General features: G+C 36.2%; 1 protein-coding gene and 1 long non-coding RNA gene across 2 annotated transcripts; one reads left to right on the top strand and one right to left on the bottom strand.

The window, feature by feature from the left end:
* Positions 1-2,874: 2,874 nt before the first annotated feature.
* On the bottom strand, positions 2,875-3,710 carry LOC128531491 (uncharacterized). Its single transcript, XR_008361202.1, has 3 exons — positions 3,552-3,710; positions 3,162-3,256; positions 2,875-3,074 (listed from the first exon to the last, which is right to left on the bottom strand). It is a non-coding gene; the product is annotated as an uncharacterized LOC128531491 (long non-coding RNA).
* Positions 3,711-4,366: 656 nt separating this feature from the next.
* LOC128531842 (cis-aconitate decarboxylase-like) lies at positions 4,367-9,131 on the top strand. The gene is made up of 6 exons (XM_053505999.1): positions 4,367-4,426; positions 5,486-5,549; positions 5,716-5,903; positions 7,083-7,175; positions 7,480-7,685; positions 8,204-9,131. The coding sequence occupies exons 1-6, from the start codon at positions 4,367-4,369 to the stop codon at positions 9,129-9,131; spliced, it is 1,539 nt and encodes a 512-aa protein (XP_053361974.1).
* The last annotated feature ends 3,954 nt before the right edge of the window (positions 9,132-13,085 follow it).

Raw genomic sequence — 13,085 nt, 5'->3', positions numbered from 1 at the left:
ACATTTATAATGCCAGACATTCCTTCTGTATAATCACACGTACTGGATATTATCAGGAAAACATACAAAATTGAGGTATCAGTTAATTAAAAACCAAGGTGTGGTAATGTAAGATGACACTGTGAACTCTCAATTCAGATGATGAGATAAAATTCCCCAACTTGTCATTTCTCATCATATATAAAATGTTTATAATATAAGAATATAATTGTAAAACATATAATAAGGGAAAGCATTTTAAACACATTTTATAGAAGTTTACTGTATTGAATTTAAATAAATTTTATTTGCTTGTTATTTGTTGTTTATTTTTATTGTTGTTAATTTGTTACATACTATAGGGGTGTAAAACAAGGTTATAGGAATTACACATTACTCATTACACAAAAGCAACACACATAAAAGAGCATGATTGAAAGAATTACAAAGAATTTAACAAGTGTTAAACAATGTTCAACTATACAGTATGTTGTGTGTGTGTGTGTGTGTGTGTGTGTTTATTTAACAAAATAAAAATGAAATAAATGTTGTAAAACAAATATCATTATGGTTTGTTATAAAACGTAAATGGAATCCTCTGTAGGTTTTACTATAGTTGTCTTTTTTTAAATGCTTTATTTGTTATTTACATGGAGGGTGTGTCAACAATGAGTTTCATGCGACCGGAATCCCCAAACTGTTACAGATTACATACAGTCTGCATGATTTTAGGGGTGAAACTAGAGGTTTGGCAGGTTTAAAAAAACAATTGTTTTAATGTGTGTGTATGTGTGTGTTGATTCTCCATCTGGATTACCCCACAGAAAATGCTTTTAAATGCCACAAATTCTTATTCAAATCCACACTTTCCAGCTGTAAACAAGACCTCTGCTCTGCCAGAGAACAGCAAACCTGAGCAACAAGCCCAGGGAGTGTATATTTTTGTATGAGGTTACATTAGGGAGAAATCTTGTTTGAACCGTGACCTACAAGTGTGGAAGAAGGAGTAAAAGCAGGGACATGATAAAACTGTTTTTCACTGTTTATGGTAGTAGTAAGGTATGCTTGTGGCACAATAAAAGACCTGGTGAAATATAAGCATGTTCATAATGGTCTGCAGTTATTTGGACTGTTACAAACAAAGTAATGATTAAAAAGCATTCTAAGACATTACAGTAAACTGTAACAAAATAAGAGATAAGTATTAACAGGTGGCAGGTGTGTGCTGCCTCACTGAAGTGTATATTAGTTCAATAGATCAAATTTCCTGATTTTAAACTGTCGCACACAAAATTCAATGTCTAGGGAATAAGAGGTGTTTCTGTGAAAAGAGAAGTTTAGCAAGGTTAATAAAACAAGTATATATACATACATACACTGTTCTTTTGTCTTTTTCTTTACAAGGCTGCCTTTTCAAAAATATCAAGTGAATTGATATATATATATATTCACTTGATATTTTTGAAAAGGCAGCCTTGTAAAGAAAAAGACAAAAGAACAGTGTTTTACATTGTAAACTTTATAATTAGCTGCTTCTTTTAAAATACAGTGGAACCTCAGGTCACAAATGTAATTCATTCCTAAGTTTTGTTCGTAACCTGATTTGGTCGTACAGTGGTTCAGTCTTTGTTCATAGGAATATATGTAAATAGAATTAATCTGTTCTCCATCACTATGAACTATGTTTAACTTTTGATTTGTTTTGTTTATATCACAAAATATAAAACAAAGTATGAAAAAGCCTTAATTATACAAAAATATTACAACACTAAATATAAATATAAACTGTACAGGAGAAAGTGAACACTTGATTTTTACATGTACTGTACATATATTGGTCCCGCATTTTTCTTAGGGATATGAAGGGATGAAAGAGAAAATGGGTAGGGATGAGATTAGTGTTTGGAAGGAAAGTCCAGCACATTTTGGTGTTTTCTCTGCTCCCAATGCACCTGATTTAACTAGTTGGCTAGTTAGCAGCCTTTTTTGAATGCATCCAGGACCCCTTACCCAACATCAGTGCTTTATCTCACTAATGTGGTTGAAATGGGGCAATCCCCACAACCTTGCCCAAAATCTCGTTGAAAGCCTTCCTGAAAGAGTCGCGGTTACTACAAGATCAAAAGAAGGACCAACCCTTTATTAATTGAATGGGATTATACAAACTGTACTGTAGGTGTGATGGATGGTTGTGATATGAATTTGGCCACATAGTGTACTTGGACTAATAATAGTGTTATTGGCAATCATTCGCAAATATAAGAAAGCTGTTGTTTGAATTGCTGGGTATGCCAGCATAAGTAAAAAAAAAATTATATTATCTATTTTTAATTAGTTTATTTTTTCCCTGTGTTCTTTCATATAAAAGTTCATAATAATTTTAACAATTGGATAGCTTCACTCACAATAAATAGTTGATTGTAAAATATTGAAAGACATTGGAGTGATTGTACTGTGGTCACTTCAGATATTATGATCTTTTTAAGTGCTTTGTGTATAGATTTTATTTTAATTACCCTTTTGTAGTAACACATGCTTTTATTAAAATACCATGAAAAAGAAATTGGTCAAATAACAAAAATACAAGAAGAGGAAGAAGAATGATTTCTTTCTTGATTTATTTATCTTACACTTTAGGCAATAAATTACAAAAAAAAATGGAGATACTATTAACATACATGCCAGCATATAATTTAGTGTCTGTGTCAATGTTTATAAATGGTAACACATTTAGAAAAATATATATTCACATACATATATAGACACCTACAGTATATACTATCATCCATCTAAAGTATATAATATCATCCATCTCTCCTGGGCATGTTTATTCCACAATGTTTTTTATAACAACAAAACATTAATAGTTTATATAGTTATTTTACCATCATGCTCTCACTTTTAAATTTATTACCAATAATCTGTCAGACATTTTGCCTTTTTATCACCATAGTTTTTACACTGTAGTTAAATTAAAGTTTGTATGCTTTGATGCTGTAGCTTAATTTCTTATAACATGCTGTTTTTCACCCTCTCAAAAATTTGCTGCACCTTTGTTGCAGGGACACAACCTTCTCGCAGGAAATGTATGGTACCTAAAAAGCAACGTCTATTAGTAGGGACATTAAAAAGGTAAACAATGTAGAAATACTGTATCTTTGGTAAACTCATTTTTGGATTACCTTCATCAATTTTCAGGCAGTTGACCACAGTTGAGCCTACCAGCTCATTGGACTGCCCATCACACAGTACTCCTTGGATCTTGTGTCCAAGGCGCCTGGTAGACATTTAAAAGTTCTTCTGTTATGCCTTAATATTAAAACCTTTATTTACTACCAAAAATGTTTGGTTACACAGTGGTTTCTTTTTTTTTACCATAAACAGTAAGGATCATTACAAAATCTATAAGTGAATTTCAGTGCACAAATAATTACAAAGTCTCCGCTCTATAAATAAATAAAATAGGAAGCAATATTAATTTGGACTACGAACAGGGTTGATGATTTTTTAACAAACCTTAGTGTACATTGCAAGTTTATTGCAACAGTCATGAGTCATGAAATACAACTTACTTAATAACCATGTCATGATGTGTGCTGTCAGGTTCACCACTTGGATTTGCAGATGTGATAGCCAAAGGCCCAGTGATGTCACACAGATGGGCAGTGACTGTGTGGTCAGGGACACGAATCATTATGCTGTCCTTGGTCCCCACACGATCGTATGCAGCCCCCACACCTTAAAACAATAGGTTTATGCAAGTTACACAATAATAAAATGAAAATGTTTGATCAGACATTCTAATGCTGCTGTCTTACCAAGTTTAAGGAGCCAGTCTCCTTTTGGGACAATACAGCTGATCCCTCCTGGATATACATTTCTCATGAACTCCCAGAGCAATGGACTAAATGGTGGTTTTGTTGGAACAAGCTGCTCCAAACTAGAAATGCAGATGCAGATGGGCTTCTCTGCAGGACGTTCCTGTGGAGGATAATTTAAGAAAATGATTACAAGTTAAATTTTTCTCAAACAGGTTAGTACATCAAATATAAATGAAGAATTGCATGGTACTCACTTTGATATTGTAGATTTTCTCTATTGCACTTGGATGCTTGCAAGAAGCGGCCAAAGCATATACAGTATCTGTTGGTATACCACATACACCTTTGCTTTCCAGCAATTTCGCAATCTCTAGCAGTCCACTGGTCCCACGAGAAGATGAGATTGGACATGGAGCTGTAGCAGCAGATTTTTTCTTCTTATCATTATTCTATGAAAAGTACAAGACAAAATGACATTCAAATCATTTAAGTACTTTTAACAACTTAAATTTCCCATGTTGTAGCAATTTAAAAATACCTTTATGAGTGCGGGTCCAACTGGTATTATGGTCTTGGAGTATATGGAATTAACAAGTGATGCCAGAGTTCCATATAAACAAATTATGGTAAATATTGAAAGAGTAGCAACTGAAAAGGGGTATTTAAAAATAGTTATTGAATATAAAGTCATTTTTAAAGATTTATAAATTATTATTTCTGATTGTCCACTGTGAAGCAAACTTTACCTTCTAACTGGTATGGAAGTCTATTAAAAGTGGAAAGAAGAAGACACACCACTATGACCTCCATAATAATGGTTAATGCCTGCAAACAAGATTGTCATAAGCAGCTGCAAATCATAAAAAGGAACGAAATCAAGCATATTATTGTAAATATCCATTAGAAATTCCATCAAAATTAATAAAATTCAAATCAGAACTAGGATAGAATTAATAACCAAAAATGCTATTGCAGCTGCAGTAAATCCACTTAATGATTCTGTTGAAAACTGCAGCTGTTGTCCTGTAAGAACACAGTTCAATATTTTAAGATTATTAAAGTTTATTTAAGATTATATGTAAATCTTGTGAAATGTTATGTAAGCTAATATTGAAATTCTAAAATAAGTTCAAGATTTACAATATAACATTAACATACCTGCAAATCTGAGCCACGTCCAGGTGGCCCAAATGGCCAAATAGAAGAAACATTAAGAAATCATATAAAGTATGTAAAAAACCTCACTTACCTGCTGTAAATCTGTAGTATAAGTACTATTGGATGGCAGTGGAAGGATTCTCTTTTAATAGAAATGTGCTTAAGTAAAGTAGATGGAGCTTTAAGGCTCCCAACCAACCTGTTGCCTCAACTTGAAGGATGACATAATTGGTCAAATGCTAGGACTTTAAAGTTTCTACTCAAATGATGAAATATCCCACCCCTGTTGCGTAAAAAGGTTTTGGAAGCTTTCTTTGCTTCTTTACTATTTTTATATGACAACTTGGACCGTGGTATACGTTACTCCTGATGCTCCTAACCTTAACTATTTCTATAATCTAGTAAAATATAGCTGGATTATTTAGAATAAAGAATCATGAACTCATGCTTGTTAAAAAAACATGACATATATCTTGTGTTATGTTAATACTAATACATTCTATGATACAAATTTTTCAATTATCTAGAGATCATTCAGACAAGTGTCCACCCTATCTACAATCAGAGGACTCCATAAACCCGCACTAGATGGTGAGCTAACTCTACTACTCTTAACACACTCTTATATTGATCAAATTGGACAAAGATTTAAAGTAACCTGGTGTACCAAAACATATTTAGCAGGTTACTTGGTTGCTGAAAAAGCAGTCACAGCAGAAATCTCTCATTTATTCTTTTCTCCCTCCTGTGTTTTTAGTCATGGACCGACCCAACCCCGAGGAGACTGTAACCAGCAGCTTTGGTCGATTCATCCAGAGAGTGCAGCCAAGTCATCTGTCACCAGTCGTACTCCAAAGAAGCAAACGCATGGTGCTGGACAGCATTGGTGTAGGACTGCTGGGTAGCACCACTGAAGTGTTTGAACTTGCACTTCAGCATTGCCAGGTAATGGCACACAACAGCAACATGTTAACAATAAACTAATAAGGGAGTACAAATGATTATAAATATATGGTTTAATGGACGTTCATTTCTAAGTATAAGGAGAAAGTACAACATTTCTGATCAGAACAACATGTTAATAATTCTCTTCTCAGCACAGAGTTAGCACCAAATGCTGACCCTAGAACAATGGCATGGGCTTTATAGAATATACTTCACCCCTAACACCCCTTTCGAATTTATTTTGTGTGTGTTTTGTCTACACTGTCAAGTTTTTCCAATCTTTCAAACCTTAACTCCTGTTTGTACAAAAGCAATGCAGTATCCAATGGTGAAATAAAGCCTGTCCACAGGCTACTTTGGCAGAGCTCATTGTATGTAACAGCAAGTAATATTTTGAGGGCAGTTTAAACAGAACTGCCACTGTAGTAAACAAATTCAACTGAACAATGTGAGTGTGGTTAAATTTTATATACATAAACCTTAAGAAAGGAATGCTAGCCTTACCTTTAAACATAACCTTAACCTATGTACTGTAGGTCGGTCCATGACTAAATTCATCCAGAGAGTGCAGCCAAGTCATCTGTCACCAGTCGTACTCCAAAGAAGCAAACGCATGGTGCTGGACAGCATTGGTGTAGGTCTGCTGGGTAGCACCACTGAAGTGTTTGAACTTGCACTTCAGCATTGCCAGGTAATGGCACACAACAGCAACATGTTAACAATAAACTAATAAGGGAGTACGAAAATGCACCAAATGCTGACCCTAGAACAATGGCATGGGCTTTATAGAATATACTTCCTAATGGCCTTTAACATTGGCATTGAGATGCAAGGTCGCCTGATGAGATTTTCCAATGAAGCCCACAACATTCCTAAGAGGTAAGAATTGTCTCTATAACAATAAACTAATAAGGGAGTACGAAAATGCACCAAATGCTGACCCTAGAACAATGGCATGGGCTTTATAGAATATACTTCACCCCTAACACCCCTTTCGAATTTATTTTGTGTGTGTTTTGTCTACACTGTCAAGTTTTTCCAATCTTTCAAACCTTAACTCCTGTTTGTACAAAAGCAATGCAGTATCCAATGGTGAAATAAAGCCTGTCCACAGGCTACTTTGGCAGAGCTCATTGTATGTAACAGCAAGTGACCCATCTTTCCTCTTTTCTCTCAAAGCACATGTACGCTCCCGATGACATCAGCTTTGTTTATGGGCGCAGTGGAACCAAGCTTTCCCCAACCCTAGCTGCCTTAGTCAATGGAGTAGCAGTGAGTATTCCTTTTCATACTTGAAATAAGGGACTGAAAAAAAAAAATTCTCCCCATAGCATCATTGGCAAATAAGAGAAAATGGAACTCTTATTAAGCCTATCTCATATTGTCCTGTGGTCAAATGTTGATCCATTCATGTGATATTGTTCAACTAGGGTAAAGAGCTAAAAGCTACATCTTGACCTTTATAAAGGAATTGGTATACTTCTAAAGTATATGTAGCAGACAGCTTGCATTGCCAGTAATAAGCCAAATTGTGTACTTACAAGGCACCATTTGATGATTAGCATGTTTTCTTCAGGTTCATTCTATGGACTGTGATGATACTTGGCACCCTGCAACTCATCCCTCTGGTGCAGTGCTTCCTGCTCTTCTTGCCATTTGTGACATGTTTCCCAAAAACAGCAAGCCAAGTGGTCTGGACCTCCTAATGGCCTTTAACATTGGCACTGAGATGCAAGGTCGCCTGATGAGATTTTCCAATGAAGCCCACAACATTCCTAAGAGGTAAGAATTGTCTCTATAACAAAAAAAAATAATTCTCTACACATCACCGTAAAACAAGGTTGAGCAACCATCATAACACGATACCTCATCGTTCTAATATAGTCCTAAAATTAGTAATAATAGTATTAAAATAAGTAATATTTTGAGGGCAGTTTAAACAGAACTGCCACTGTAGTAAACAAATTCAACTGAACAATGTGAGTGTGGTTAAATTTTATATACATAAACCTTAAGAAAGGAATGCTAGCCTTACCTTTAAACATAACCTTAACCTATGTACTGTAGGTCGGTCCATGACTAAAAACACAGATGGATGAATAGAATAAATGAGACATTTCTGCTGTGACTGATTTTTCAGCAACCGATATGATATGTTTTAAGTTATGCCATAAATATGATCTGTAATGTCTGACTTGAAGACTATGATTTTGTAATTGTATGCAAACTTTTCGGAATAGTTTTTAATAAATGCATTAAAAGGCATGAATTAAATATCCTTTTAAATTATTTTTTTCAAGGTTCCATCCCCCTAGTGTCGTGGGGACACTGGGAAGTGCTGCTGCCTGTGCCCGGCTCCTTTCCCTCGACCATTCTCAGTGCAGCCATGCCTTGGCCATCGCTGCCTCATTAGCAGGGGCGCCAATGGCCAATGCTGCCACTCAGTCCAAGCCTCTGCACATTGGTAATGCCTCTCGTCTGGGCCTTGAAGCTGCCCTGCTAGCCTCACGTGGGCTGGAGGCAAGCCCCCTGGTCCTGGATGGAGTTCCTGGGGTAGCTGGTTTTAGTGCATTTTATGAAGACTATAGCCCAAGGCCGATGGTGTTGCCCGAAGAGGCAGAGCACACATTCCTTTTGGAGACACAAGATATTGCCTTTAAGCGATTTCCAGCCCACTTGGGCATGCACTGGGTTGCTGATGCTGCTGCCCATGTCCACAAGGCTTTGCTGCATCTTTCTGATGGAGTCATCTCCCCAAACTCAGTGCAGGAAATCCTACTACGGGTGCCACATTCAAAGTATATAAATCGGCCCTTCCCAGAGTCAGAGCACCAGGCACGTCACTCCTTCCAGTTCAATGCTTGCACCACTCTGCTCGATGGCCAGGTAACAGTGCAGTCCTTTCAGCCTGAAGCACTACTGAGGCCAGAGCTTCATGCCCTGCTCTCCCGCGTCCGTGTAGAGCACCCCCAGGACAATCCAGCCAACTTTGACCGAATGTATGGTGAAGTGCAGGTCACTTTAGTGAATGGAATTGTGTTACAAGGTCATTGTGACACCTTCTATGGCCATTGGAGGAAGCCACTGAGTGATAAGAGCCTGCAGAAAAAGTTCCGCAATAATGCAAGTGTAGTGCTGCCACCAGAGAAAGTGAATGGCCTTATAGAAGCTGTGGAGGGGTTGGAGTTTCTGTCTAACTGCGAACCACTGCTAGCTCAGCTGCAGTAAACAGCTTGATTATGTTCATGTCTAAATCAACTACTTTTGTACTGAAGGACAGTTACTTTGAAGGAAAATCTTGTGAAAATAATGGTTATTTATAGAATTATTTATTTTTCTTTTAATTAGTTGTAGCTGTTTCTCTGAAAAAACAGTAGCACTGAGACATACAATATGGTAATTTATTATAAAGTAAAATTAGTTGTAGACAACTATATTTCTATACTGTAATACATATACTCCCTTTTCCTTTTGTAGACATTTGCTGTGTTGATATTAAATTTTTGTGCAATATGCCTACATAAGTGTGAATAAAAGAAATTATTTAAATTAACCTTTTGCTTTTTAGTAGATTTACTACGTTATAATATGATAATTGGTATATAATAAAAAAAATAGATAATTTTATAAAAATCTGAAAACAAACATTTAAAAAACGACTATTATTGTAAATTCCCTAATAAAATCTTTATAATGGGCTGATTCAGACAAGTGCACAAGTACATAGACATGGCACTTATGGCATAGTACAAGCCCTACTGTATGAGTTAATGATTTGCTTTTAAAGGCCATCGTATTTGTCAGATTACAAATATTTTTCTTTACACTTTAAGCATAGAGCAGTGACCAAAGATGAGAGAAGGAAATGTGTTTCATTGAGATTCCAAGATTTGTGGAATAATAAGAGACCTTGGTTTATTGGAAGAGGAATAAAGAGACCCCTTTGTATTTGTATTTACTCAACTATTTTATTTATTTACAACTTTTTTCTTTCTTTCAGTGTTTTTTGCTATTTCTTACTTGTTTTCGTTTAGTGTGTGCCCTGTTTTGGTATATGTTTATCCAAACATATTGGTGCTATTTTAAATGTATATTTTGTTTTGGTTTTGTTCAATAAAAAATGAACTAAATATAATTTCTTCAACAGAAGATTATCGAGGCTTAAGGAAATTAAGTAATTTTAAGTAATTTTCCTTGTGGAAAAAGTTTTTTTTTTTTTTTTTTTTTCCATGGGATGTGTAAACTGTTAGAATGGCTCAGTGACATATTGTGCAAGCCACGAAAGTTGGGAGTACTCTAAAAAGGACAAGTTTCATGTTATTGTTGTCTTCTGCATTTGTGCATCCCTCGTATTCTGATTAAAAAGCTGCACTGAGAGTTAACACTCCCGCGGGACTATTCAAGTCTCCCACATGTAGGAGTGCGACTGCTGTATGATGTAGAGACATAACGTTTAGAACACTCAGGATTGCAGAGTGTCTTGCTTCCCTGTCATCCAAGTGACGTCTACATTTAATTAATCCCCAGTGCTGCTGCCTGTGCCATCTGTCAATTTATTGTTGAGACATTTGATTTGTGGTACGTATTCATCACTTTTTGGGACAAATACAACTTTTGCCCTCAAAGCAGGCGTTCAAAATTTCTATGGACAGATCATTGTATGTTTTTTTTCCTGCGGGAAGTTTAAAACCAGTTTGTCTCATATGCTCCCAAAACCATGGTGCTAATAAAATACCTACTCTTATATGCATGTTGAGTAAAAGTGATGTCATGAACAGCCGGATTTAATGATCCTAGATTTCTAGGCGTTTAGGTAGGGTGAGTTTGCTGGTCTATCAAGCACAGCAATACCATGGTACTTAAACCAGATATTAGTACTTTTGGCAGTGTGGGCAGGTGCCACGTCCTGCTGAAAAATGAAATCAGCATCTCCATAAAGCTGGTCAGCAGAGGGAAGCATAAAATATTCTAAAACGTCCAGGTAGACGGCTGCGCTGACCTTGGACGTGATAAAGCACAGTGGACCAACACCAGCAGAAGACGAGGCTCCCCAAACCACCACTGACTGCAAACTTTACATTGGACTTCAAGCAACCTTGAAGTGTGATTTTGTGCCTCTCCTCTCTTCCTTTAGACACAGGTACCTTCATTTCCAAATGAAATAGACAATGTACTTTCATCTGAAAATAGGACTTTGGCCCCCTGAGCAACAGTTCAATCCTTTTTGTTCTTAGCCCATGTGATGTTGTCTCTGGTTCAAGAGTGGTTTGACACAAAGAATGTGACAGTTGTATCCCATGTCCTGGATACGTCTTTGTGTGGTGGCTCTTGAAGCACTGACTTCAGCTGCTGTCTACTCCTGTTGAATCTTCCCCAAATTCTTGAATAGGCTTGGATTCACAATCCATTTAAGGCTGTGGGTATCCCTGTTGCTTTTGTACATTTTTCTGCCACATTTTTCTTTCCATTCAACTTTCCATTAAGGAGTTTGGATACAGCAGTCTGTAAATAGCCAGCTTCTTTAGCAATGACCTTTAGTGACCCACTGAACCAGACTAGGAGACTATTTAAAGGCTCAGGAAACCTTGGCAGGTGTTTTGAGTTAATTAGCTAATTAAAGTGTGACCACATTAGTCTCCAATATTAAACTTTTTCACAATATTGTTATTTTCTGAGATACTGAGTTTTGGGTTTCTATTGGCTGTAAGCCATAATTATCAGAATTAAAAGAAATAAACACTTAAACTATGTCAGCCTGTGTGTAGTGAATCTATATTACTATATATGAGTTTCACTTTTTGAATTGAATTACTGAAATAAATTAACTTTTTTTGATGATATTTTAATTTATTGAGAAGCACCTGTATTTATTTAACAAAAATGTGGCTAATACTAAGTACCCCTTTGCTGCTTCCACAGGATTTAAGATGGTAAGTTGCAATCAGGTTTTAATCTTAATTTATCGTTAGTAGTGCTACAGACCTCTATGGTAACAGAAGTTTTGACTGGTTTATCTGGTTTATTAGACTGGTTTATTAGACAGTTTATCTGGTCTGGAGGATTCAGGTGTGTGGCAACACAATGCCAAGAGGAGAAGAAATAAACAATGGGCTTTGAGAAGCAATTGTTGCTGCACATCAATCTGGAAAGGGTCATAAAACCAATTCCAAACAATTTGGGGTTCAACATTTTACAGTAAGAAAGATTATTCACAAATGGAAAGCACTCAAGACAGTTGTCAGTCTTCCCAGGTGTAAATGACCAAGCACATTGACCCCAATCTCAGACCGAGCAATGACCAGAGAAATATATATAAAAAAAAAAAGCTACATCTCAGAGCCAACAGGCCTCACTGAGCATGTTAAATGTTAGCACAATTACAAGAAGACTGAGCAAGTACAGTTTGTTGTTGGATAGGTCTGCCAAAAAAATACATGACTGAGGTTTGCAAAACTACATCTGATCAAACCACAAGGCTTCTAGAACAATGTCCTCCGGACAAATGGAGCAAAGTGGAGTTGTTTGGCCTTTTGCAAAACCCAAACAGCATTTCGGCATAAATTCCTCAAACCCACTGTCAAGCAAGGTGGTGGATAGGTGATGATTTGGATAATTGAAAGAATTAAGTTTTGTTAAAAACAGGCACACTATTGTTTTTCTTGTGAAATTCCCAGTGTTTGATGTGTCACATGACCCTCTTTCTATTGAAAAAACAAAAGTTGGTTTTAAAATGACCGACTTCAAAATGGCCACCATGGTCACCACCCATCTTGAAAAGTTTTCCCCCTCACATATACTAATGTGCCACAAACAGGAAGTTAATATCAACAACCATTCTCATTTTATTAAGGTGTATCCATATAAAAGGCCCACCCTGTACTTTCTCCACTTTCAGTCATGGGCTATGTGTATAAACCTTGTGCAACCCAAAAAAAGCCCTAAACAAAAATAACATGTGGCATGGGACTGGAAACATTTGTGACACAAGTATCATTATTCATAGTGAATAGAATCCGTGATAATTTAGCTATTGTCTTTTTTATGTATGTTTATGTTTGGCATCCAATTAACCAATAAGAATTTTTTTTTTTCATGGATAAATAATTCTAACAAGAAGATCCATACTTCCAAGTAATTTATCATGCACACTAACTCACTCACTCATCTTCTATACCACATCAT

The sequence above is a fragment of the Clarias gariepinus genome, chromosome 10 (genome assembly GCF_024256425.1).
Source record: "Clarias gariepinus isolate MV-2021 ecotype Netherlands chromosome 10, CGAR_prim_01v2, whole genome shotgun sequence".
Classification (NCBI taxonomy): Eukaryota; Metazoa; Chordata; class Actinopteri; order Siluriformes; family Clariidae; genus Clarias; species Clarias gariepinus.
This window is presented reverse-complemented; position numbering and strand designations above follow the sequence as displayed.